This window comes from Neopsephotus bourkii, unplaced genomic scaffold, assembly GCF_033783945.1.
Source record: "Neopsephotus bourkii isolate Nb327-2 ecotype Australia unplaced genomic scaffold, CSIRO-AGI_Nbou_v1 NB_1016, whole genome shotgun sequence".
Taxonomy (NCBI): Eukaryota; Metazoa; Chordata; class Aves; order Psittaciformes; family Psittacidae; genus Neopsephotus; species Neopsephotus bourkii.
Window position 1 is genome coordinate 3932886 of NW_026901505.1, and position 27274 is coordinate 3960159.

The following is a 27274-nucleotide window of genomic DNA, read 5'->3' on the forward strand; positions in this document are numbered from 1 at the left end:
GAACAACACGAGGTTCCGCTTGTGTCCCGGAGAGGGGGAGCGGGAAGACAACGCAACGGGACAGCCCCTTTGCCTTTTCCCTATCTCGCCCCCTGCATTGCTGTGCTCCCCTCCTGCCCTCAGACCCTGCTCTGGAACACACCAGGTTTGGACAACGCAGGCTGGTGTTGAAGATGGAGACCAACCAAAGGAGCTGCTGAGCTGCAGCCCGGGCTCTCCCGATGGTCCCTCCATGCTGGCCATTGACAGGCAGCTCTTGGCAGGATCGCTGACCAGGGGGAACACATTCTTTCCTCGCCTTGCTCCGCTCCCCTCCAAGGAAAGCTGACAATACCAGGAGGCCGAGGGCCGCACACGCCGTCCGCTGTCACTACACACAATGATTCGAGATGGCATTTCCTCCACAATTTTTATTTTAAATTACAAAGGATGTTGCATACATTGATGAATCCGTATCTGAATAGAAGTGCTAGGGATGGGGGGTGACAGAGTAAACAAAGTCAAGAGTTTAATTGTGCCTCTTCGAAAAAAAATAACTGCACAACTATTAACCAACATTTAACATTGCAACTCTTTAACAGATCATGCTTGTAACAAGGTAAATTTATTTGCTAACAGAGACAAGACTTTCAGTAAGTGTTTCTGAGCTCCAGTTGGAAGTTGACTATAGAATACAGCATTACAATCATAACCCCAAGCATAGGCAGAATAGGATGCCATGTTTTCAAATGCTTTTATCTTTTTACCTGTCAACCACCTTCACCTGCACGTGTCATCAGCCTTAAGAGTTCACCCAACCACAAATACTGAGCAACAAATTTTACTTGGATATGATGTTCTGCAAGGATCGATGATTCCAATCAGAATGTATGAATACGCATCATTATAAGAAAGATTAGTAAAAATTAAGTGCTGCTACTAGGTTTTGCTTCTTAATCAGAAGATTTTGGTAGGGCAGAGCATGGTTTTGCCAATAGCAAATCTAATCCAGATTTCCTCACAGCAGCTAGTTAACTCACCCAAGTCTGATTTACACCCAACTGCAGAATATTCTTAAGAAGAAATCTGAACATGACTGATGTGCTCTAAAAAGCTTGGAGGTGGTTTGGTTTTCTTTCTTAATGGAAAAAAGAAGAAAGCGTAGCTTAAAATAGCTCTGGCTCTACTTTTAGCTCCACAGCTCATTAGAAAGACAATAAATGCATAGTCAGTATTTGCTCTTGTGGAAGTTCATGAATGTCTAAGAGGCTGAGGATTATAATTCAGTGCGCACACACACCTTCTTATCATGCTAGAAGCATTGGGGGAAAAAACATGGCATATTGTGAAATGTAAATTGTAGAAGGATAGAGACATTTTTGTATGCTGCAAAGAAGATACAACCTAAAAGTGCCATCTTTCATTAATGACACTGAAGAATCCCAATTTATATTGGGAGATATTAAAGAGTGGTGTTTTCTCAACATACTAATGCCCTTAATACAGTTACACGAAGCGTCAGTCACTGAAGCAAGCAGTAACTGTTTGAAATGTACTTCACACAATCCCTGGGGTAAGCAAAATAAACCTCAGCTGTGTGCAAGGCTGTGTCAATAAGCCAAGACCACATCTAGCAGCACACTTAACTAGACGATTCCAACTGAAGCCTCCGACTCAAAAAGAAAAGAAAATCACGATTAGATGCATTCTTGAAATTCAGGTCTCAAGGCCAAAACCAGATCCTAACATTCACGGTACATAATTGGGTTATGCCTCAACAGAAGTTCAGGAAGACTTGCAAGCACGTTTGAGGAACAGAATTGCATCTACTATTTCTGCTGAAGGCAACTTGTATACAACCCTTTGAAATTCTCCTGATAAAGTCTTTTAGAGCTTTAAAAAAATAGCTATGTTTAAATGATTTATTGAGAAGAAAAGCACATCCAGTCTATTTTGTGAATAAGCTACATGTCTTATTAATGAAGGCAAATATCAGATAAATATTGGGGGAGGACTTTCTAAAATAAAATCAAAACTGACACGACTGTATTTCAGAAGTATCTGGTTGCTTCTAGATGAGTCAAAAGACCCTTTGCCCATTTAAGTTTTTTGTTTGTTTCTTCTTAAAAACACTTTTTCCTGGCCCTTTCAGTATGGAAAAGACATCTACCTATAAGGATTAGGAACTCAACACAGCGGAGCCCGACTCTCACATCAGCTTTACAGCAATGCAACTTCATCAAATCACAATGATTTCAACTGGTATGGTAAGAAAATCCAGCCCATCCACACGTAAACATAGCTTTAGTAGTAAGTCTCTCATCCAAAAAAAAGTACTCACCAGGTATCAGTATATGTGTTCAATAAACCATAAAAGGAAGCGTTAGCAAAAAGGGTTTGGGGCTAAAAAACACCCTTCACGAGCACCCCCACATTTTGCAAGGCCATTCAAAAACTGGTCTTCCATAGAGATACAAAAGGACTACTACTGAGAGAAACTGAAATCAGATCTATCCAGACTTTCTTCAGGATGCTTTTATGAGTTGTGATTCAATTTCAGAAGGGTTAGGTTTGAGGAGTTCAGAGGGAATGAAAAACATTTAGTTCTAGATGTACAAGTAAGGCACAATATAAAGCCACATCATCATCTGTTATGAAGGAAGTAGGAAAGGACAAGAATCATACATGGTACAGTAGAACAAGCAGTCCATCAATTCAAAGTGTGGCACCTAAGTTCAGACTGACAAGATCTCAACAAGAGCAGTTATGACAGCATGCTTTTAATATGGAAACAAATTCTAGAGAATCCAGTGTATCAGAAAAAGGAAGAGCTTTTGTTTGTATTAAATCAAAAATATATAATTGCTTTTGGATATAAGATTAAAAGTGAATACTCACAATGCCTACACTCAAAACCAAACAAAAAAATCCAGGACTTCATTAAGATCCACATACCATGTATGAACACTGAAAATCTTTAGAAAACGGTCTTCTCTAAAGATCATCCAAAAATGCATGCCACAATTGCCAAAAAACAGAACATGTACATTTGTTGGTTTTTATACCCTTATAAGATTTTTGTTTGTGATAAGTATACACTAAATGTATATATTTTAATGACACTAGAGGAAGCAGATTGTTACTGGCATTAAAGTACAACCATTTCTAGACGGTTTAAATGCCACAGAGTCCCCTGGTTAAAATGTAAAGCTGCACAGCTTGCCTATGTCACCTTTATGATAAAGTTAAACCAGCAAAAGGTCTTATCTTTACTCTACATTTTACTGCCAGGTTTTATTTATATCAAGTATCGCTGCAGCATTCTGACCAGCCCAGAGTTAGCAGCAAGTGGCAGGAATCATATAAAACGCAGTTTTCTTTTTTTTTTCTTTTTTCTCCTTTTTTTTTTTGTATTTTTTTTTAAACAAAGTGCTTTTCTAAGATATACATACATATAAATAGTTACAAAATAAAGTGTCAACATTAAAAAGCTCAACTATTTAAAAGCTTTTAACTTAAAATAATACATAGAAAACACGAAATGCAAAGGTATGGAATTCACTAAAGATTCAAAGACTACTTTGAAATGCTAGACCAAAATCATATTCTGGTTTTCAGACAAAAATAAAAAGCTATAAAGTTGTATTTGCCCAGTACTTCTGAGCAGTAAAAAAGGGGCTTTTTAAATACCTTGTCAGTTTAATTTGTCACAGAAGTTTTTACCTGATTGCAAAACTGCTCTCAACATTTAGAAATGCTGCCTTGCCTACACAGTTTGGATATAGTGTAAGGAGCTCTCATATCTGAGCAGTGAGGCAACACCATTCATCAGAAAGGAACAACAGTATTCAAATCTTGGTACAGACATGGCCTTAACTTCACAAGAGACATTCTTTGTCGGGGTTTTATGGGCCGTATGTATCTCCGGAATAACTGCAACATCAGCAATAATTACAATAGGAATACATCTGACCCACTGTGTAAAGCAGCAGCCAACTCTAACCTCACCTTGACAACAACGACAAGAACAACAACAACAACAACAACAAAAACACCTGAAACAAAACCACCCACATTCCACTCAGATTTTGCAAGTCTTAAGTGGATTTACAGAGTTTTTCCTAAATTGCCCTGGGTATTTGTTTAGTCTCTTGTAGGAAAGACTTTCTGTACAGCTCAGTAGTGGTATTTTGGCCTCCTCCTCCCTTTTGAGTCTTCCAAAATATTTAGACATAAAGTAAGCTGTGTGCACGCTCACAAGTATGTGGCAGGAGTGCCACCTTCATCGGCCACTCTTACTGCGCTATTACCGATCCAGACTTTGTTTTTATAGTACAAGCTTGGATATAAAAATAATCTACTTATAAACAAAAAGGAATCACAGTACAAAACAAACTCAGACAAACTAGAAATGAAGTGGAGAAATTCCCCAAAGGGAGCGGGGAAAAAGCCTTCATGGACTTTTGCATTTTTCTTTTCAGCAGCTACATTTGAAAATATTTGGTATTTCTATTTTCAGTAAACAGTGTTTTGTCATCTTAAATAGGGAGAGAAAGAACAGGGAGGAAAAGGAAGGGGGTCCATGAAACCAGAGAATGATCTTGCCTTGAGATAAAGGACTTTCTCATCAAAGGCTAAAGCTTTTAATCTGTACGTTAACACTGACTACAAAGCCAAGTCTTATTAGCAGAAGAGCAAATAAGAACTGTGTGTTAATATTCCTCAATCATAGAAACTACTGAATCAACAAGAATAAGTCACATAGAAGTTTGAAGAAGCTAGTTTCGAAATACCTGTACAAAAATATAAAAGTCTATAAATTTCTTTTTGTTTCGTTTTGTTTGAAGCCTGTGTTGATCCTTGGAAACATCACATGCATAATAATACATCAACTGGAAAAGTGGCAACTAAGGAATTAGATATTTGTAGCTCTTTTTTTCTCTTTACATATATACACGTTACAATAAAAATAATTTTATTTTGGTTGTTTGGTGGAAGTATACTACAACAAGCTAAATAATCTTTTTCTTTTTAAATTCTCAAAGTTGAAAACTATTTTACCAATACCTTACTAAAATCCAAATATATTAAAATCTCCTACAGTAAGTGCAGAGAAAAAAGATTTAAAGACTCCGAGATGGCCACCAACTTATCTACCATGGAAGCGAACTACAAGAACAGCAAAATAATATCGTTATGTATGAATGCTCCTTCTGTAGATAATTGGACCCAAACAAAAAAATTCACAGTTCAGTAAGATCCCTAACCCTGACCTTTAATTTTTTTTCTTTTTTTTCATGTGTTTTTACATTCAGTACAGTATCATATAAGCTGTGCAAAACTTTACTTAGACTGGCAGTTCGCCATATCAGTTGCATTTGTCTTTGGTACAAAAATAAACAATCGCATTAATGTGCAAGTATTTGTTTTCTTCCGGCCAAAGTACCGAAATTGAGTTTTCTAGAGCCATCTTTTATACAATACATAGACTCTGTGGCATGTATCTACATTTTCAACATATTCCTATATACATTCAAAAAATTGTAAGAGCTGGAACAAATACATTAAAACCTATAATCTTACCATCTATACATCTTGGTTTTTCCCCTCAGGGTTTTCTTCATACAAAACTTTACCAGCTTATACTGAGAGCTCTCCCCCCAAAATACAAGGCACAAAGAATATACTTTTTTTCTCTTGCTTGCACAGACATTTAAATACTCTATTAAGCTCAGAAAATTAAAGTCTTCTATGGCACACTAGCTCTATTGCCACGTGTGCTATGTACAAGTTAATGGTTGCAAAGAAAGCTTACTGGTTTGTAAGAAGAAAAAAAGAAAATCCAATTATTAAAAAAAGAAAAAAAACAACCAAACAAACAAAAAAAAAGGAACAAAAACCTCCCTAAATTGACAGCTTTACCAGAAAAATGCTTCCTCTCATTTTACTTGGAGCATAAACCTGTCAGAGTATCTGGCATATGCTAACATTTCTTACTAGCAACCCCATGTTTTTGCTTCTAAATCAAAAGTGATATATTCTGGTCCTAAAGAACTTAATTTTCAAAAGAATCCTCATCTCTGTGTTTAAGTTTAAAGCAGCTTTGAAACTACCTGGTTTATGGTCCAAAAATGCTATTAAGCATTTTGTATCATGCTTTGATTTGGTTTACTACTTTGTTATTTAAAACCAATGGAACCTAATTGTAAGTGTGTACGTAATGCTAAACTGACATGCAGACCAGAATGCAATTTACAATGAAGTACTTGACAACACAGGTAGAATCTGACTGATGAGAAGAGCTGAAGTCGTGTCTTTAAACTTTTGACATTGGTATTCGTAGCCCTACAAGGCCACCGGTGGGGTCTCCTTCTGCAGTCTTCTCTAAAACTTGATTCACGAATTCTGATGTCTGTCCAGCTACAGGCAGTCCTAAGAAAGGTGAGAAAATGTGCTGTAAGGGTGCTACTCACAGCATGTACTCATGCATTCCTATAGGTAATACAAAGCCAATGAACGCTTTGGTTAGTAACCAACAAAAGGCATAAATAACTGAAATCACGTAGCTGCTTTTTCTTCTCTATTCCAGAAATTGCAGTCTAAAGTATCATAGATTATTTGTCTCTTCACATGCATGCAAATACATCAAGTTTACAGCTTACCAAGAGTGTCTTTAATAAGTATGTTCAATTTTTGTTCCATGTTGACTCCTCTATCATCTTTAGGTACCTGCACCCGATTAACTATTTCTTGTTTAATGGAGTTGATCACAAACAGTAAATTATCTGCAAAGAAGAAAATCTGGATTAGATTTACAGCACATCCCTCCTGGAGCAAAAGAGATCCACGGCTGTCCACACACTGTTATCTGAAAGCGCCAAAGGTGTCACATCACACTTACTGTAAAACTGAGATGCAATAATTTATATCTGTAAACATATTTTCACAAAGATTTATATGATTCTATAATATTACACATATACATTTACGTAATTTACATCTGTAAAGTAGCTCAACACTGCAGGTAACCCAATCTACATACGATTTACGGAGTGAGTGATTTTGTACCAACAAAACTGTTCGGTTTGTACCAACCCTGTTTTCTCTGTAAAGTGCCAGGTATGACCGAAGTTACATGATGGCAAAACACACACTTGTCTGAACAAAAGAAATTAAGATGTGAAGAGTTGTATTTACCATATTCCGTGTTGAGACCCCAGAGTTTTACTTTATTGGCTTCATACTGGGCTTTCTTTTTTAGTCTACAAGCCCTATAGTAAAAGAGGGGAAGAATTAGAACACTAACAAAAATTCCAGAATATTAAGAGCATCTGTTTGCCACACGAACTTATCAACCAACACTCCTAGAGCTGTGATGTACAAAATCATCTATCTACTCACTCAACTTCACCGAAAGCACTCTGCTACCTGTATTTGCTTACACTTCACACTAGTGGATTTTATCATTGTATCAATCATTTACCCTGCAGCTAAGCAAGCCAGCTTCCAGTGGAAACACATCATTATTTAGGAAACAGGCAAATTACATCTCCAAAAGTGCCAGTCTCCCTGCTTTTTGGTAACTTGGTAATTATCCCATTGCAGGAACTGCCATGATGAAGCAGGATCTCTTGAGCCAAAAATTAGTCAGATCTTAACTGTACAGTTGTAGTAATCAAAATTTACTCATCCGTGTGGCATTATCTAATACATACCTGGAAGCCAGCTTGTTCTTTTCTTTTCTTGACCTTGGTCTGGCAGTTAAGGGAAGTTCACTGACTGGCGTCAGGTCACTGATCACCTTATTCAGTTTCCTCAGTTCATTACCAATCTGTAGAAGTTTTCTGGGGTTGGGAGTCAGGTCTTCTACATCAGTCCTCCGTGACTTCTTTGCTGCATATTTTCCTGTTTTAAATATGCAGGAAATTGAGTTGGGAAGTGACACAATACATACACAAACCTGTGGAAAAACATTCTTAAATATGTAGTTTTTTTGGGTGCAGCTGAAGTTCCTTTGTTCACTGCAAGAGAATGGACTGGAATCATGTGATCCCTATGGCCTTTCACAATAGAAAGAACATTTCCAGACAAACTGCTTTGTACAATTCATATTGTATCCAGATCAGATAAGAGAAAATACTGCTGGCCAAGCTACTGGGTGTCACAGACAGTATTCACACACAACTGTCCTGAAGAACATACGTCAAAAGTTCAAATGCAGTAGTTTTGCCCCAACTGTAACTTGCTAACTTACATGTTCAGCCAATATATCCTCTTGCAGACTCAAGTTGATGAAATGCCTCAATAATCTTATTGCTAAAGGTCTGTACTAAGAAATAGCGTTGAGGCCTGGTATTGAAATCATCTTCAGTGATACTGAGCTTAAATGATCCACACAATCCATACACCCTTCTGTGTGTATCTGAATCTATTTAAGGCCTGGTTTTCCTACGGAAATACAAGTATTCAAGACCAAATCTTTATTTCTTAAGATTCTCTGCCCCTCCTGTGTGTCTTTTTCTAGTGACTGATCCTAAAAATCCCTTGCATATGCACCTGACTTAAAGGTCACTTGCTCCTTCAAGTACCTGGTGGGACTGAGTCCTCAAGGCATGTCTGGCTATTTGTTGTTTAATAACAAGTATAGATATAAACCTTCAAAAGGAGTAGCAATATGACTTTAGGTACTGATATTTCACTACAAGATAAATAAGAATATGAAAACTATGGAGACTTTAAAAAAATCCCAAGTTTTATTCCCTGAACAGATCTACAAGTAACAGCAACAAAAAAATCCTTTGGGTGAACAGAAGGTAAACTGCCACGTTAAAGACAGTAATTTACAACTGTAAGGGAATGTTAACATTCCAACCAGGGAAGCTGCTTTCATTTTCTCCTTCAAAGCCAAAGTCAAATGGAGCAGCCTACCAAAGAGGTCCTGTGACAAAAAAGCAAACATTACTCCTAAGAGTGGTTTGTTCTGGGTGATGTTAGTCATGTCTGTGGTTAGCAAATTGCTAATCAAAAAGCTACGGGAATAAAACACAGTTATTAGACCAATTAGTTCAAGTTTCTAAGGGGTATTTTAAAGAAATAGTTTATTCACAGAAGAGGAACTGCTTCACTGTGCTGCATTCACACAGGTGGGAGAAACAAGTAGGGAGGAGCAAAAAGAGACAATCATGCCTTATTGCTTGTCCTTTGGGTCATACTGTGGTTAACATGAATTTTGCATTTCAGATCACTTCCAGCTTATTTCTAACTCAAGCAAGACTTAAACTAACAGCTATGAGGAACAAATCCCAGTCAAGCGACCCATCCAATATGTTTACAGTATTGCACTGAGAAAATTTGCAACTTTTGGGGTTTCCACTGAAAGCCCTTGGAAGTTACAATTTTCAATTCACTGACCTTCCTGTGAAGAAACCACACTGAAAGTTACTACTGTACGTTCACTGTGCCTTCCTTGGACACTGTGAAGAGCTCTGCTAATCGAGCAACAGACTTCCAGTGTTTTAATGATTTATTTTCATGGCCGAAATACAACTTCTCAGCAATTGCAAGTATGGGAGTTGGGCTACTGAAGGTGTCAGAACGAAAGACGTTCACTTGTAACTAGGACTCTTTCCTTACCATGATGGAGACCATTCTTCTGATACATGTTACTTGGTAATGTATCTCGGTTCCACTCGGATGGCCTCAGCATTCTTTCTTGCTGCGACGGTGTTAGTTGCTCACTGTACTCCCAGAAATATCTTCGCTTGCCTCTCTTCCGGGAGGATATTGCAGTCATTTCTTTTAAATCCTCCACAGAATCATTTTCATACCCTAAAAGGATACATTGCATTGTTTATATAAAGTTGACAAAACTGTTTCTAGCCCTTTAACTGTGGGCTGAGTATTCAAGCTTAAAGCAAAACCACATACAAGGCCTGTTTTACATTATCTAACAGACTTTGTTTTCATCATCAACTACTATTGGGTATTTGCCTTAAATCCAGAGACAGACACTGAGCCAGTGATGTTGCTTCATTAGCTGAAAAGAGACAAATTATTTATGTATTGAAAGCCCCTTTATGTTCTCTGACCCCTTAAGCTCTATTGCTGTTCTCCCCCACAATTCCACCACTGCAGAGTACAGAAAACAGCTGTTGGAGAGTGTTCTTCCATTTTAATTAATCTCTAATCAAAAAGTATAGAAGAGAAGCAGATAATAGAGATGAATTAGCAAATGACTAATAAAGAAAGCAAAATTATTCAATCATAGAATATTCTGAGTTGGAAGGGACTCATTAGGCTTATCGAGTCCAACTCCTGCTCTTCCTTGAGTCTGAATACTTTTGGGAAATAAATCAGATCACCCATCTCTGTTAGACTAGAGGAAGGGGGCTGTGTTATCAGGACAATGACCTAAAGCCCTTAAGAAAAGACCATCTAAACTGAAGGTATCTGGACACAAGCTGTTCAATCTCTTCCTCACCTCTTTAAGTGGGATGAAATGATCAACAGTAAAGCTACACGAAACTTTAGAGGTCTATTATGACGCATGTGATATGATGCACTGGTCATGAAGCGCACGGACACTGTAATGCCACTATCCACACTGCATAAATATTATACCATAATTATGGAAACACAAACCACAGCTTTTAAAATCCAATGTGAGTTTCAGAAAATAAAGGCAATGTATATTAAGGTTAAGAAACCTCAAACCATTGCATCACCTTGTGCGATAAATCCTATATAATAGTTTACATTAAAGAAAAACTCACACCGATGAAGCTTAAAGAAAAGGTTAAAGAAAAGCCAACCATTGAAGGGACTGTAAGCGTAACAAGCCTTGACCCCTGCCTTCCTCCCTTACCAGTAGCACAAAGAAGACTTTCTTCTTTTTAAAACAGACCACTCAATTAGTATGTTTGCACTTGAAAAAAACAGTTGAAAGAGAAAAAACAAACTTTCTTGCTTTGCTCTGACTCTCACCTCATAACCAAAGGTATGATTAAAAGTTAGATGCCCAGAAGGATGAAACCAGCTCTAAAGTTCTGTTTCTAATAATTTCATCAACTCCCTCACTTTGTTTCTCTAGTTTAGTGAAAAGGCAGTATTTTAAAGGCAAATCAAACAATAACACATGGTTTATGAAACATTTTTTTCTTCTATAGCCAAAATGATGACAATTTACATTCAATATAGTTTCAAATACCATAAATATTTCTACTGTCTTTCCATTTTACTCAAATGCTGTTTGACATAAGTATCAAAATACTCTTAAAACCCCCAGTTACTTTCCACTTGAAAAAACATGTCAAGCTATGTAACTCATTTATATAGATGTGTATAAATTTAGCCTATCTTCATAACACAGAATTAAGCCAACCGATGAAAACAAATCTCTTGAAGAGCTGATGTGTACAAATGTACAAGGTTAAAATCAAGACTTCCTGTTTGCTTATTTAAACTATAATTAAGTTAGGAAGTTAAATTACGTTGACTTAATGCGTCCTGCCTTGCAACTCTAACATTGACCTGCTATAATTTTTAAGCTACATAGAATAATCTAGTTCTTGTATGTACCTTTCAAGCCCTTCATTATTCCCTCCTAAAAGTCTTTGTTCACATCCCTTACTATGGTTTTAGGTTTAAATTCACAAGGGTTAAATTAAGTAAAACAGAGAACAGGACAGACATTACTTCTGCATCTTACCACATTAAAAGCAAAAATAGCCCCACCAAAACTAAACCAGAAAAACCTTTCTCTTTAGCACTTAGTCATACCGACTTCTGTCAAACTACTTATGAGTCTTCTTCCTCCAGCTGATGGTCCAGGTGCTCAAAATAGATGCAGTGCAGCTTCTTTAAACAATCTCCATGTCTCTACACACACTTTTCCTTTCTGGCTATTTCTTCTCCAGTGCTACTGAAAACTGAATCAGTTGCTGCATCTCCCATTTCTGCAGTCTTTTGACTTCTTGAGGGGAGAAGCAGTCATTTACAAATATTTACATTAAATGAGGTAGGTAAAATATACCAGTAATGGAAAGAAAAGTTGAACTGTTAGAAAAGGCCTGGGCTGATAATTCATGTAAAAATTAACCTTTGCAGGTGACCAAAATAGGTAAATTTGTATCATCATGATAATAAAAAGGTCTATTCCCGAAACTTGCCTGACAGCCAGTCATGTTGTGGCTATTTCTGAAGTTCACTGTCTCCTCAGACAACACTAACACTTCAAGAATGTACTTCATGGACTCAAAAAACATATTCAAAGAAGAATAAACAAAAGCCAACTGTGCATAAAATACAACAGAGAGGCAGCAGTAACTAAGAGGTTTTGTCCTTTCAGTGAATTAAGCCTAAATTTATCAACTGATTTTGGTTTCAGCACTATGGAAGGTTAAATCTTCCTGTGCCATGCCTATTTTTAGAAACTTTATCCACAGTGTTTACCTTTAGTGTAAAGGTAAAAACCCAACACAAAGTACAAGAGTGACATAATTAAAACAGCTGAAGACATTACCTTCTAATAGAATCAAAACATATGGTGAAACTTCTAGTATCACCTTACTCCAGGTGAATAGCTTCATTTCAAGTCCTAGCAAGCTGGTATAAGCCAAGTTCCTCTGTTACTGCGTGATGTAGATGTATTTAGAAAGAGAGCTTGGCAGTAAAATCTGAACAAGTGACAAACAGTTAATGTAATTCCACCAACTGAAATCCAGCCTTTTAATATGACATCTCTTTCTCAAGGTTACCAGGCTTCCTGTGCAATGTGCCTCCGTGGGCTGCAAAGCACTGTGCAGCACAGCAATCATTACAGAGCTCTAATAGCTATTCAAAGCCCCAAAAAGTAGAGGGAGTTGAACTCAGAAGAAGGGAGGAAGAGCTTTTAAAATGCTAACAAAAATGTGTAATGTACATGTAAAAATAACATAAAGGGTATAATGCTTAATAAGTTTAATGCCAACTCAGGAAATCTACTTAGAAAATAATTTAATCTGAGAGTTCATTATGACAAACAGTGACAAGCTTTAGGGAAGCTGCTGTTTTTAAAAAGGCAAAATTTCAGCTGCTTTCCCCCCTGAAGTTACATATTGCCAAATGTCTGAATACCTCAATTCTTATGCTTCAAAACAAAGCATTTATAACACTTTCTACAATGAAACTAGTACTTGGTTACAGTCCTGTCCTTTTCCCTTTATATTTTCTTTTCACACAACATTACCGCTTTGTTACCTTCTAGGTGAAGGTTAGTTCTTATTTCTGTTGTTAAGGCTCCATTTCTACATGCAGAAGAGAGGATTTCAGTATCCTTTGAAGACCCACTAAGTGTTACTGCTGAAAACCACCAAGAAATGGTTCAGTTAGTTTCAGTACCAGGTATTCTTTGGATTCTGTGGAAAACTATACCTACAGTAGGACTTAAGTAAGGATGAAATGATTTCACTCAGGCTGCGGTTTCATACCAGCTATCAACAGACACAAATCTAGATAAATACAAAGCAGCAAGCACTAGAAAGCTCCACACATCCCATCAAGCCACAAAAAAAAGAGAAGATAAAAACGGCAGGAAGTTTCCCTACAACCTTCTCTACTACTACTACTACTCTGCTATTATTTTTGTGCGTGACCACAGCTTACACAGTTTTTCTGGAAACAGGGCAATATAGAGACCTGGTCTAGTTTTTGTTAACTGTATTTTGCAAACTTAGAAAATCTGGGATGGAAGTTCCTAATTTAAGGTCAGTGTTGCTCATCTGTAACAATAAAGCATTCAAAAGCATTCTTTCCCACTTGGCAGACAAATCCGTTAACCTCTGTGTTAACAAAACCTGACACTGCTGGTACCTGGTTCTGAGAAAGTATCGCTGATGTCATCATCTTTATCATCCTCATAATCTTCTTCCTCATCATCATTTTCAGAGAGCTCATGCTCACTGCCGAATCCTTCATCATGGTCCTCATCTTCAATATCGTCCTCATCATCCTCATCTTCCTCAGGGTCTCCTTTGGCTGACTGTTCACCCAAACTGTCTGTTACAAAAAGAGAATAGTTGTGCTCTTCTTTCTTCTGTGAAGAATCTGATACCGATGTGCTGGCAGAAAGACTGCTCTCCCCAACAATGAGCCCTGGGGTTTCCTGGGGTGGACTGAGGAGCAGTTCTTGAGTCTCTTTAAAAGGCAAAATAGGAGTTGTACTGTGACTGTGCGGGGACTCCATTCCTTTTCTTTCTTGTCTCTTTGCTACAGCACCACAATAGCAGGTGTTTTCCTTTGCTGCATCAGTATGTGTCTGGCTCAGCACTGGTCTGCTCTGTGGCAAAGGATTGATCTTTACTTTTGCCTTTTTGACATAGTCTTTACATTCAACATGAATGTTAACCTTTTCATTATTGTACACATTGGTCTTCACCATGATTTGTGTACTGGAAGCAGGCTGAGTTGCAGGTTTGCTTGCCTTCTGAACACAGTCTGACAAAGGTGCCTCGGCCTGAACGTTCTTGGAGGAACAGACTGGGGCTGCTGCCCTGGTTGCAATTTTTTTGCCAGGTAACAAAGGATTTAAAGGGTTTTGTTTTACACTAAAGAGCAAATCAGGGTAATAGAGTGAATCAGAAACAGGTTGGGAGTCCTCACTGTTAAGCTGAGCCAGTGTTGGTGTTTTGCTTATCACCTCTTCATCTTGATATGGGCTTGAAAAGTCATCAAGGCCCAGGTAATCCACCTCTTTTGTTCCCCAGATGTCACAGCTGGTTAATTTAGTGTACTTCGTTAAGTCTTCACAGTAGGTGTCCCACTGCTCCCATTTTGAGGTGAGAGCAGCTTCTTTGTCCAGGATGTCTGTAAAAGACTCCAAGTTCTCAAGGTCTTTGCAGTCCTCCATTGAAAGTAAGTTGTCTCTGGAGCTTTGCTGATAGTCCATTTCTCTGTCCTGTGCATAATGAGACAAGTTAAACATTATTACAAAAAAAAAAGAAAAAAAAGAACATATGAAGATATCTCAACTTCACTTTTAAAAAGCAACTAAAAGATTCTTTTGAGGGTCAGTGAAGTCCAGCTTCAACGCTTCAGCAGCAGATCCTTCTGAAGAGATTGCTAAAGACAGAAGTCAAATGCTGCCGGCTTCTTTTTCTGCTATTGCAAATTCCTCTGGCCATCAGAAACTAGACTAGTACAAATATCCAGGAAAGGCATCACAGGTAAGCTGTTCTAGTCTCTATTAACCTAGGTCAATCTCTGCTGTGTGCTTAACAAAATATGCTGAAGTTTACCAGTCCCTGGAAAAGCTCATTCTAACATTGTCAATTAACAACCATGAGCTACTGATATAGGGAAGAAAGAAAAGAAAAAGGTTGCTAGTATAAGTATCTCATGAGTAAATTTTTATTCTCCTTCCCCTGCATTCACAGCTTGGGTGAAGTAGCACATAACTGCTCTTGCAGAAAATATTGTAAGGAAGAGTCTCAAGCACCATGACTAAGGTCAACACAGTTCTATTTGCGACTTATCAAGCCTCTCCTGATGGCCAGCTTTAACAAGCACTTACTGAGGAAGCATGGCATTAGTTGGACAAGCAGTTAGGCTCTCCCCTCATCAGCAGCTAGCAGTAATGAATAATCTTCTAGCATTCTTGAACAAATACCCCTTTATTACTACACAAACTCAAGGTATTAATGAAGGAGAGGAGGTTATACAGACACACAGGAAGATGACCTACCAGTTCATACATGAAGTCTGGATCTGAACTGCTTGCCAAGAGATCTGTGCTCATCAGAGTCTGCTCTGAAAACACATGGCTCCGAAAGGCATCCCCAAAAGGAGGGTCCATTCCACTCACACTGGGCTACAACAGAATTGATACTGACATTTGAAGCATGATATAAAAAGCCATAGTATTTTCTTCAACAAAACACAGACAGCATTGCCATTTCATCCAAGACTCTGACCTTGTGCTATACTTGCAACTGGAAGGTTTTTACCTTCCAGATAAACATGTCATTTCTCAGACTGAGAGAATGCTTTAAGAGCAGCTAACAACACGCAGCTCTTTAATCAAAGGACACATTTGTATTCATCATATAGCTGCAAGACCATTGCTCATTCATTCTTTTTGGTGGGTTTGAAATTCTCATGCATTTGCCAAGTTTAGGGATCTGGTAGCATTTGTAGAAGAGGAGAGTGAGTACTGGCTGGATGTGTGAGTATCAATAGGCACTACACGCTGGCAGGGCCTTCACCCTAGTACAAGCTATTTTGTACTAAAACAGCATTGACTGTAGAACCATTGGAACTCATAACATTTCCACCTGAGGTTGTAAAAGAAGTAAGATTTATTTCAACTCAATCAAGAGTGTTATACCTATTGAGAGCAAAGTAGAACTTTGCAAACAAACATTATACAGGATGACTGGGCATGCAGGGAATGGGCAGCTAGGCTTTCTGCTACATTGAATTCCAGACCTCTTTTTCTTCTAGACACACTCGCCCTGAGGGTTGGGAAGGGAGAAACACTGTTCTGCTGAAAGTCATTCGGTGTGCTGATGGGTGAATCACTGCAGTAATAAAAGGCTGCTCTCCAGGCATCCACCCTCATCAAGGCAACAACTTTGCTCAATCTTGCTGTGTGAACAAACACAGCACCAAGAGCACAGCTTCCAAGCATAGACACTAATGGGATCCTAAAAAGTATACACCATTTAATCTCTTCTAAATTCTGCCTTCTAACGCCAAATTTGCTCTTAAACTTTCTCTCCCCCTCCTCTTTTTTTCCTGTAAATAAGGAAGCAAAATTATGTCCAGAAGCAAGTAAAACCGTAAGTGACTTACCTGAGGCATTTCCAAGCCCAGATTCCCCAAATCCAATTCCAAACTTCTTGGTTTATTCACTTGTAGATTCCTTTCCAGCTTTACTTCAGTCTCAGTGAGTTTACACAATCCATGCAATGAAATTTTTCCTTAGGGTAACTTCAGTTCACCCTGATGGAGCTCTTTTATTTGTAGACTTCTGTGTAGAATAAACACAGCAAACCCCCAAGGAGGTAAGTAAGCCTTCATCAAAAAGGTACTGCTTAAAAACAGCCAAAGTGAAGTAAAGACAAAAATTTCCCCTGAAAAGTGGTTATTCCTCATGCTGGAATGTGTAGCAATTTTCTTCTCTTGCCACCTTTCATCGAATGAAAAGCCACAGATGCTACAGAACAGAGTTGCTGCAAAGCCCTTTTTGGCTGAGTTACATTTTGTTGCCTTTTTTCCTCTGTGCGGAGACCAGGAGCTCTATAGACACATGAAAAGAAAAGCCTGCCTAATTGGAAATAATGACTAGCACACTGCTGGGTGTTCAGGAGAGAAACAATCTTTATGACTAATAGAACAGAGCCAATAAATGCTAAAAATGTCTCAGGCAAACGTCTCACAATTTCAGAATAATTTCAGAGCAGGCACTAATACTGTTTCGGCGATATCTCCTCCTCTTCTTAAAAGATGAATCCTTTCAGCATCAGATAAGATTCTATCAATCACTCACATAGCAACATCTAGTGGCAGAGGATTACAGCAAGTGTGCTCCCCGGCCAGTAGCAGAGGAAGGGGGGAGACAGACCTCCCCGACAGAACAAAGTGAAAATGGTGTCAGAGTTGCCTAATAATGATCTAGTCACAATTCTTCTCGATTGATTTCAAGTAAGGTGCATGTTGAAATTGGTCCAATTTACCTATCAGTAATTTTACCAGTTTAGTAGTTCCTACAGACGTGCTGCTACTTCAGATGATTATCTAAAGACTCTTCCAGGTTTTGTATCTTGCATTTTTAGCAACATTAAGGAAAAACTGAACCGTAGAAAAGCAAGCGTCTTAGCACAAACATCAGTAACTGTACCTACACTAAAGCGTAACAGAAGACTCATGAGTAATAGGAAGTAAAAAAGAACAATGTTATACCAAAAGCAGTAATAAAAAAAATCATCCATGGTATTAATCCTTAGTATCTAATGTAAGTACATTGTCTTCAAGGCTGCTGCTTGCTTACTCTCTTGCCTGCCTGCATGAACCCTACCCTTATATAAAGTCTCTTTAACATAAAAGCAGCATTAGGCATTAGAGGAGCATAATCAAACCCCTGAACCATCACACTTGTACAGTTCTTCAGCATTATCAGTTGTGCTGGTTTTGTCTGGGGTAGAGTTAGTTTTCTTCATAGGAGCTAGTAAGGGGCTATGGTTTGGATTTGTGCTGGAAACAGTGTTGATAACACAAGGATCTTCTAGTTACTGCTGAGCAGCACTTACACAGAGCCAAGGCCTTTTCTGATCCTACCCCCACAGCGAGCAGGCTGGGGGGTGTGCAATGACTGAAGGGACCCCAGCTGATCCAATGGATATTCCATGACACATGGCATCATGCTCAACACAAAAATCTGGTGGAAGAAGAAGGAAGGGAAAATGTTGGGAGTGACGGCGTTTGTCTTTGCATTACATGTGATGGAGCCCTGCTTTCCCCGAGGTGGCTGAACACCCGCCTTGGATAGGAAATGGTGACTGAATTCCTTGGTTTGCTTTGCCTGTGTGTGTGGCTTTTGCTTTACCTATTAAAGTGTCTTTATCTCAACCCACAAGTTTTCTGACTTTTGCCCTTCCGATGCTCTTCCCCATCCCTCTGTGGGGGAAGTGAGCAAGTGCCTGGGGGGCTGCACAGTGGCCGGTTGGGGTTAAACTGTGACATCAGTTAAAATACATTTCCTTCTTTGAGCAGAACCCTTCACTCAGCATTGCTCCTAAGTCAGACTTTGTGCAGTGTGCTCAGGCTACTTATTCTCTTGCTTTGAAAAACAAATAGTAAAGTAAAAGTGTTCTCCCACAGCAAAGCTACGCTCAGAACCCTCCTCCCACCAGCACATGACAGCATCCCCGTGATTATTCCTACTTTCAGATAGTATCTCAGCTATTTTGTTAAATATAGGCTGAATAGCAACGCCTCAGCATATATACCATCAGACTGTGGTAAAAACAGACATTATGCAAAAAAGACTTTACTTATCAAAGCAAAATATAAAGAGCCACAGTTGCAAGTGCAGTTATACGCAAGTTGTCAGTAAAACCATGCTACCACTGCCAAAGCAAGCCACTCCTTGTAGGGCCCTGTGTCGAGTAAGAGCCAGTTCCTTCTGAGAACATTTTCTTTCCACTCTAAGACTTCCAGGGAGCGCTATTCACTTATCTTGAAGTGACATTCAAAGTTGTTTCTGTCCCAGTGCAATGTGCGTCAACAATTTGCATCCCCTTTCACCCAGCAAAAGCCACAACAGAACTAGTCCTTCCTCCGCTGTTAAATGTGGCATGAATAACTTACTTTTCAACATGGCCTGATCTAGGAGAAGGGGCCTGTTCTTTGACACAAATAAATGATGTCCTCATATGCAAAGAAAGAGGCAAGAAAGAGATAATCTTTAATACCACTCTACACCCTCGTAGTATCTTACTCTCTTTCCATGTACAGTGACAGAGATTGATGTCTTTTTCAACAGAATATCAGATTAATACTTTGACGTCAACACCAGAACACCACCACCACCATCTGCGACCAGAGACTGTGGAAGTTCTGCCACTGCATGATATAAAGGGGCAAGAAAGGAGATGTTTGCTTCTCCTTTACCAATTACCCTTTACTATGTTTTTGCTAAACACAAACCTGAAGCCACTCCACTGTGTTTCATACACAACTAGGAAAGGCGTGGTGGTGAAACTTACTGTACTGACACTGATTTCACCAACAACTGACTGATACTTCCTAGTGTCAGGATGAGGGAGTTTCTGGATCATTTACAAACCCTCAAAACAGGCACTAAATGTTCAAAATGCTTCTAATGTCTTAAAGACTGGAGTGATCTTTTAGCTATAAACTTACAGCACCATCTAAGAATGACAGCGTATTCCTCCCAGGTCAAAACAGTGTATCAGCTAATCTAACTTCCCATAATTCTCTTTAGATTTCATTCTTGACATTTTCTAATATTAATATTTAAACGTGTTTTGAATCCCATTAGGATCTATTCAAGTATTTTACAACGTAAGATCTTTCTTGGTAGCTCTGCGGATGAAGGAAACTCATTGAGTCCATAAAAAGAAAGACTCGGGAAGCTGCACAATCTAGGCATGCTTCATGCTCCCTGCAAAGCAGACCTACTTCCAACTGCTTTCTTAATTCCCCAGGATCATCAAGTTCTTCATTAAAAGCCTCCCAGTGTTCACACTTAGCTACCAGTATTTTTTCATGCGATGGTAAATAAAGATGTATGGTAGAAATCAATGACATATGGAAGCACAGATGTAAAATCTGAACTTGCTGTGAAGGAAAATAACTTTGTATACTGCAGTTCAAGTCCCACTTCTACAGAATTTATCATTATTGGAACACTCAGCTCAAGACCGAGTTACAATAGCAGAAGTACAGTTGTTATCTATAATGAATACAGATTTGAATGAACTGAAAGATCTGTGGCAGACCTCAAGAATAGCAGAATGAGAATTACTGAAGATAAATACAGCAGAAATTTCTACTTCAGGACAATTTTCATTGATGCCTTACATCAGCCCTTCCCAAATGCGGAGACACAGAGGTGAAATCCTGTAGTTACTTCACAAGAACAGAAGCTGGAATATGCAGCCGCAGGCACTGGGCAGGATGCCACCCGCCTTCTGGCAGCAGCCTGCAGTGAAATCAGATTAAGGTGATTAAGGAGCCAGTCCCTGGGTTTGCTTCTGTGTTTGCAGATTCTTGAGTGACAGCAGTGCAGAGCTGTGCTCCCAGGAGAGGCTTGCTCCTTCACTGGGCGTGAGGAAGGCAAGACATCTCAGGAACTGCTCTGGTTCTAACATTTAAGAATCTGGGGTACTGATGGTGGCACGTGTATACACATTGGTTAAAATCCTCATCAGTAAGTAACCAAAACCTGTCCTATAGGATTAATAATTCATTAATCTAATGAGAAATCCTAATTAAAAAAAAAAAACCCTCTGCATTTATATTTACTTTTTGAAAAATGCACATTTAGAATAGTTTAATAGTGCTCCCAAGACACCCAAGGAGCCTGAACTTCAAATAATCTAATGGTGGGCTATTACATGACATCACTGGTGCAGCAGTATGTTTAAACTCACAGAGAGGAGTACCTAAACGCAAACCATGTAGCATTAAGGAGACACATGGCAGCTCCTGTGCCACCACCCCAGACCAATAAAATCTGCTTCTGCCACAATGCATTAGAAGCCCCCATAAGAGAAATCCAATCTTTCAGCTTGACAACCCTGAAAGTCTTCCTCAGTCACCTGCATGAATCACTTGTACTGTAGTTATAACTGAAGTTGCTATTTCGGTCTCAATTCAGATGTGCATTTTGTTCGATTTGAAAGGCACACAGAGCGTGGCTACACTGTTTTGCTGATTGTACAGTGCTTATTATCACAGCAGCTAAATGCCTGTTCTAAATACACTACATGAACAATTACACTTTTCATGATGGTGACTGCATTATGCAGCACAGTTTGTCCAAGTTACATTTTTGATGCAGATAAATAACCTGTAAGTCACGAGAGCCTGTCAATGCTAAACCTACAAACTCAGGGTAAAACATTAAATACACCGAACTTTGAAATTCAGAGAATGCACTATGCCAGGTACTTTAAAAGGACTACTATGTGCTATGCAGTGTTTGCTGTATCTGGACATTTTATAAAGTACAGATAAAGATGCAAGAAGTTCTCCTACACTTCTCTTAAAACTTTTTTCCCTTCCCCAGTTTGTGCCAATTTGCCTCCTATTACAGAACACAGTCTGCTCAGCGCAGTCTTCAAGCACAGAACATACTTTTCTTAGTTTGGTTTCTGAGTGCAATGTTTTTTGTTTGGTGTTGGGTTTTTTTCCCCTTCTTTTTACATGATTCTTCAATTATTAGCCAGACTTACAAAAAATTGTTCACTTTTCTCACCCACTACTAAGTTGGTTTTTTTTTTCCTAGCAGATGAGCAGACACTCTTATAAAAGGTCGCCTTCTGCTTTCACCCACCACAGCCTCATTCACCTGCTCATCCAAAGCAGCCACGTCCCTCTACCTTCTCAGTGATGTATTCATAATAAATACCAGCATAGGCATCCAAGACATAACGCCCTTTGCTTCCACTGTCCCTGAGCGCAAACAACAATCTGTTTAAGACACTCAGATCCTAAGTTTGATGGAGCATTGCCAGTTAGAACTAAAGACACAAAAGCTGTTTCACTTCTTCTAAGTCTCTTCCCTTCAGGAGAGGGAAACTGCTACTTCACTATCCCTGTCCCTTTTCCTCTGCTGACCTCCCCTTCCTGCCCAGTTTTTTCTAATCCTACTTGCCCACAGCAGACAGACTTCAAGATCCTGAAGTGATACCACTAAACAGAAGCTCTGGTCTCTGGTAATGGAGCTGATGAGTTACAGCACTACATTCTCTATTTGAGTTAATATCCCTATGTGTCAATGCCAGCTGCCCAGCTTCGGAGGGTCATTCCACTTCAACACAACTGCATAAGCAAATAGGCACGTGCCAATAACTGATCAACATGCAAGATGGTGAAGAACAAAAGTGATCCTTTTTAACCCAACAAACAACATATTGCATCTACGTGTTTTATAACAATTATGCCCAGAAATAACAATAGAACCATAGAACAGTTAGGGTTGGAAAGGACCTTAAGATCATCTAGTTCCAACCCACCTACCATGGGCAGGGACACCTCACACTAGACCATGTGGCCCAAGGCTCTGTCCAGCCTGGCCTTGAACACTGCCAGGGACGGAGCATAATGTACTCCTATTAGAAGCAATAGCTTTTCTGTACATTCTGGAACAAAGACTGAGATTTTCTTAATGTTCTAGTGCCAAGAGTGGGATGTAAAACTTGTTACAACTATATTAACATACTCCAAATCACTTTAAATAACTTTTTACTGTTAAAGTATGAGTTTTTATTACAGTACCACTACGAAGTTAAGAGAGTTGTTTGCACAAGACAATTAGCAGCAAGACTAAGATTCAGAATTTTCTTGAGCCAGAGATTTCCCCTGAAGCAGAATGCGGCCAAAGCAAACAGAAAACAAAAGCAAAAGCAGACAGCCATTTAGCTGACAATCTCCAGCAATATTCTACATTCCTACAGGAAGGTTGTTTCTGTATTTTTTCTGACAGTGCAAATTCTTTCAGGGTAAGAAATAATTCTATAGTTCACAAGGGAAAAAAACCTCTTATGATGAAGGGAATGGTACAATCAAGCCTACGCTTCACCCCGGGTTATCAGCACAGCATGTTTCAAAGCCAGCAACACACCAGAAAAACGCATCAGTCAAAACAGTCCAAAAAGCAAAATCAAACCCCCAACCCCCCCCCCCAAAAAAACTTAAAAACCCCAGCAGATTTCAAAATCAGAAGGGTTTGGGTTGTTTTTAATATAACGCTATAAGCAGGGAAATGATCAGAGCGAGGTCTAAACCTTAAAATCCACAATTTTCATAAAATTTTTGGCTTGTCTTTCTAGCCAATGCTGACTTTCAAGCATTCTTATGCAGTGCCAAATACCTTTATCAAACTTCTATTTTAAACCACATTTTAATTAGGCTTCACAAACCACACGGCATGGACACGCAAGTCATGGAAATCTAAACCGGTTCCCTTATTTATACCATGCTATCAGTCTACTAGTCAGCCAGAAGCTTCTATTTATTCCCAATTAATTCCTGCTAATGCGGAAGGGACTTCAAACCTTTGTCCTTCAGAAGGCTCTTTGCCACTCTCATTAGTTAAAAAATAAAACCCAACATGGCAAGGATGGTCAATGGCTTAATGCCTCTGCTGAACGTTTCTCTCATCAGTTAATACTCCCACCCCAGAGCAATTCTTTCTTTGCTCAGCTAAACTACCAGCTACAAAACACTGTATGGGGGCCCCTAAGTTATTATTCATGCCTCTAAAAAGTACTATCACTGAACATTGATATCTCTACAAAAAGCCTTGCCTGCTAAAGCAACCACCCAATATATTTGCTATAGAAAATCTGACTTCTCATTTAAGTTGCCAACAATAAAAATCAACCAAGTTTCTAAATCAGCCGTGTCTGCTCTTTATTATCCTTCCTATGAAAACATATGTGTAATAATAATCATCAACCCTCCCCACAAGTCTGCTTAAAAGCACTTGGTTAAGCGACCTTAGGAAAAGAGCCTTTTTATCAATGTCTTTAAAATACTTTGAAGTGTTTGAAAGATGTCAGAATCGATATTTTGCAGGTTACATGTGGCATGATTTCAACAAGCTACCCTTGAACAGCAGCAACACAAAGACAACGCTTTCTTTAAACAAGAAGGTAACATTTCGGCTGGCATAGCTGATGATTGAAACTTGTGTAGAGGCTTGGAAAAATGGCATGTGCTTATACTGGAGCGTGACACAGTGAATTTTGGTCATTAAATTATCTTTGATATCTGATCAGTGACACCAGATGATGCCCTGAGAAGCCCTGTGGGCTGCGCTGGCCACGCTGCACGTTACAGGGATGAGATTAGGGCATGCCGGCAATGCCACATGCATCATTATCCGAAATAATGCCCAAGCCGTGGGCCTTCTGAATGGGGGGGAAATAAGGTTCGAGCTTGGCTCCTTGGTGACATGAGGGGCTTTGGGCAAGCTGTCCTGATTCAAACCATGCTGGAACTTCACCCAGACCGGGAAAGGTGTCCAAGACCCATGTGGGGAGACACCAGAGACACACCGGAGACGGCCCGAGGAAGTTACCGCTGTTTTGTAAGTAAAGTTTGTGGGAACCGTCTCACGGCAGGAGCCTCCCCTCAAAGACGGGGAATGGGCCCACCAGTGTGCGGCCATACTCGGCCCGCACTGTGCACCGGCTGCCGGCCGGGATCGGCCACTCTGCAGACCCCAGTGGCGCGACCCTCACAAACAAGAGACCCCCAGAGGCAAAGCGCTCCGTGGGGACGGTACCGCGGGCACCCTCCTCACCGAGGGGCGCCGCTCCGAGCCCCCCTGTTCCACCCGCGGGCAGGTACCGGGAGGGCGGCTCCCGCCCCTGACCCACTAACACACCTCCCAGCCAACATGGCCGCCCCGCCAGCCACCGCGGAGCGCAGCCTAGCCCGGCCACCGCCGCGCCGCCCCGCCCTCCCCGCCCGCTCAGTGGCTCGCTCCCCAGCCACGCACGCTCCCATTCGCCGCCGCCCCCGCCGCTCACCCGCCCAGCGGCCCTTTCAAGCTAGGGTGAGGCGACATGTAAACAAACCCCCTTCCGCCGCGCTGGACCGGGCCGGCCGCGGGACCCCCTCCGCCGAGCGCCCTCCCGCCTGCGGGGCACTGAGAACCCGCCCCGGCCTCCCCCCCAGGGTCCCCGCGCAGAGAGAAGGGAGCGGAGGGCTCCCCTGCCCCGCTGCCCCCGCGGCCTCCCCCCGCTGCCTGGGGAAGCCCCTTCTCAAGCGGCCGGGACTGCTGCCCGCAGGGGAAGCTCCGCACCCCCCGTCCCGGTCAGTTACATAAAAGTAGTGTCAGAGCGGGGAGAGTCCTTCCTCCGCTGTCCCGCCGCTCGCACCGGCCCGGGACCCCTCTCCGCCTCCTCCCTACGGACCGGGGCAGTCCCGCTGGACACCAACGCGCCTCAGGCAGGGAACTCCCCGTTCCCACCGACCATCCCCCGAGCACTCGAACAGGTCGAAAGCGAAGGAGGGGATTCCGAGCCTGAAAAGCAACAGAGCACGGAACAGCCGAGCCCTTCTGCACCCGGCACCGTGTGCCCGGGCAGCCGAGCCGCCCCTCCACCCGCACAGCCAGCGCGACCGGTCTCCCCAGCGCTTTCGTTTCCCTGGCGCTGGTTGCGAGAGTCACTTTTCCTTGTGGAGGCACGGGCCGCTCCCTACGGACGGAGGTTGGAAGGGACACCGACAGCTCCCTGCGGAACCCGCGTCCCCCCGTAGCCCCTCACCGCGCCCTTAAGCCACATCAGTGCTGTCCCCCCGGGCGCGCCACCTCAAGCTCCGTGAGCCGGACACCCCCCGCGCACCACTGTTCTCCCGCAGCACCAGCTGCCACACCCCCCAGCGCAGCCGAGCGGTGGGAACCGGGCACCATCCCCGCCACCTGCCCCGGGGCGAGCCGCAGCCGGGCTGACCCGCCCCTCCGCGCACCCTGCAGCCCCCTGCCCGGCGCGCACCCGCTAACACCGCCTCCCCCCCGCCGGGACGCCCCTCGGCCGCCTCCCCCCGCCGCGGGGCATTGGGCCGGCAGCCGCGTCCTCGCTGCGCCCCGCAGCACCCCCCTCCCGCCAGGCCGCGGCCGCCCCCCTTGTCCCGCACTCACCGCGCGGCCGGGGCTCAGCAGGGGGCGCCGCCCCGCGCGCTCGGGCCCGGACCCTCCATGCGGCTGCGGGTTTGTTTTGTTTATGTCCCTTCCTGACGGGTTCCCGGAAATCGCGTGACTCGCCCCCCTCACGTGGGGAGGGAAGGCGGGGCGGGAGGAGGCCGACACAGCCAATCGCCGCCTGCCGCCACGACGGGGGAGGAAAGGGGGGGAGCCACCCCCTCGTCACGTGACGGCGGAGAGCCGCGCGGGGGGGTATTTAAGGAAGGGTCCGTGCGGCCGGGTCTGTGTCCCTCGTGTGGCCGCGGCTTTGTCCTGTCCCTGCCCTCTGCTGCCATACAGCCCTATATCCGCACACGGATAGGGGCCTGGTCCCCAGCCGTGCCCGTCATACCAGCTGTAAAGAGCATTTAACTCCTGTAATAACCAGATTGCGTTCCATGGCTGGCAAGACAAAATACAAACCAACGTTTGTTTTGCCCCAGAGTTGGTAATACGTGGTTCTGGAAGCAGCAGCATCCCAGCTCTGACAGCTAACTTAAAGCCCTCGTACAAGCAAAGCGCTTCCACAATTTACAGCAGATGAAACCTCAAACTTCCATACACATTTCAGAGCAATATCCCAGGAGGGGCACAACCACAGACATTTGAGTTTCCGAAACAATATTAATGCATCAAAAGTATTTGAAATGTCTCCAACCTGAACACGTGCTCTACCTGCTGCTGCTATTTAGGAGTTCAAGTCTTCATGACTTGATAGAGTCAGTTTCTTCAATCTTCCTTCCCCCAAAGTATCAACACACGGATGAGATCAGACTGACCAGGGCAGACCCGGCTTTCTACCTATGTCAAGCACCAGCAAATTTCCTTCTCATGTACCTTAACACTTTGTGTTCTGTTCTTGCAGGAACAAGAAGA

General features: G+C 41.6%; 1 protein-coding gene across 4 annotated transcripts; it reads right to left on the reverse strand.

Annotated features, from left to right (window-relative positions):
• Positions 1 to 383: 383 nt before the first annotated feature.
• CREBRF (CREB3 regulatory factor) lies at positions 384 to 26463 on the reverse strand. 4 transcript variants are annotated; one of them, XM_061360298.1, is made up of 10 exons: positions 26357 to 26463; positions 16807 to 16984; positions 15698 to 15823; positions 13828 to 14911; positions 13216 to 13314; positions 9613 to 9807; positions 7695 to 7884; positions 7177 to 7250; positions 6642 to 6764; positions 384 to 6411 (listed from the first exon to the last, which is right to left on the reverse strand). In XM_061360298.1, exons 2-10 carry the CDS (start codon positions 16813 to 16815, stop codon positions 6296 to 6298), a joined length of 2016 nt encoding a protein of 671 aa, XP_061216282.1. In that variant the 5' UTR covers positions 16816 to 16984; positions 26357 to 26463; the 3' UTR covers positions 384 to 6295. The 4 variants fall into 4 exon arrangements, with proteins under 4 accessions (XP_061216282.1, XP_061216281.1, XP_061216283.1 ...); XM_061360297.1 differs by having other exon boundaries at positions 13216 to 13317; XM_061360299.1 differs by lacking the exon at positions 13216 to 13314.
• Between the last annotated feature and the right edge of the window lie 811 nt (positions 26464 to 27274).

Excerpts from the sequence above, each read along its gene's own strand:
- CREBRF (XM_061360297.1), bottom strand. Across the intron at positions 14,912-15,697 it reads CAGACTTCATGTATGAACTG|GACAGAGAAATGGACTATCA; the intron begins GTAGGTCATCTT and ends CATTATGCACAG. Across the intron at positions 6,765-7,176 it reads GGGTCTCAACACGGAATATG|ATAATTTACTGTTTGTGATC; the intron begins GTAAATACAACT and ends TCTTCTTTGCAG.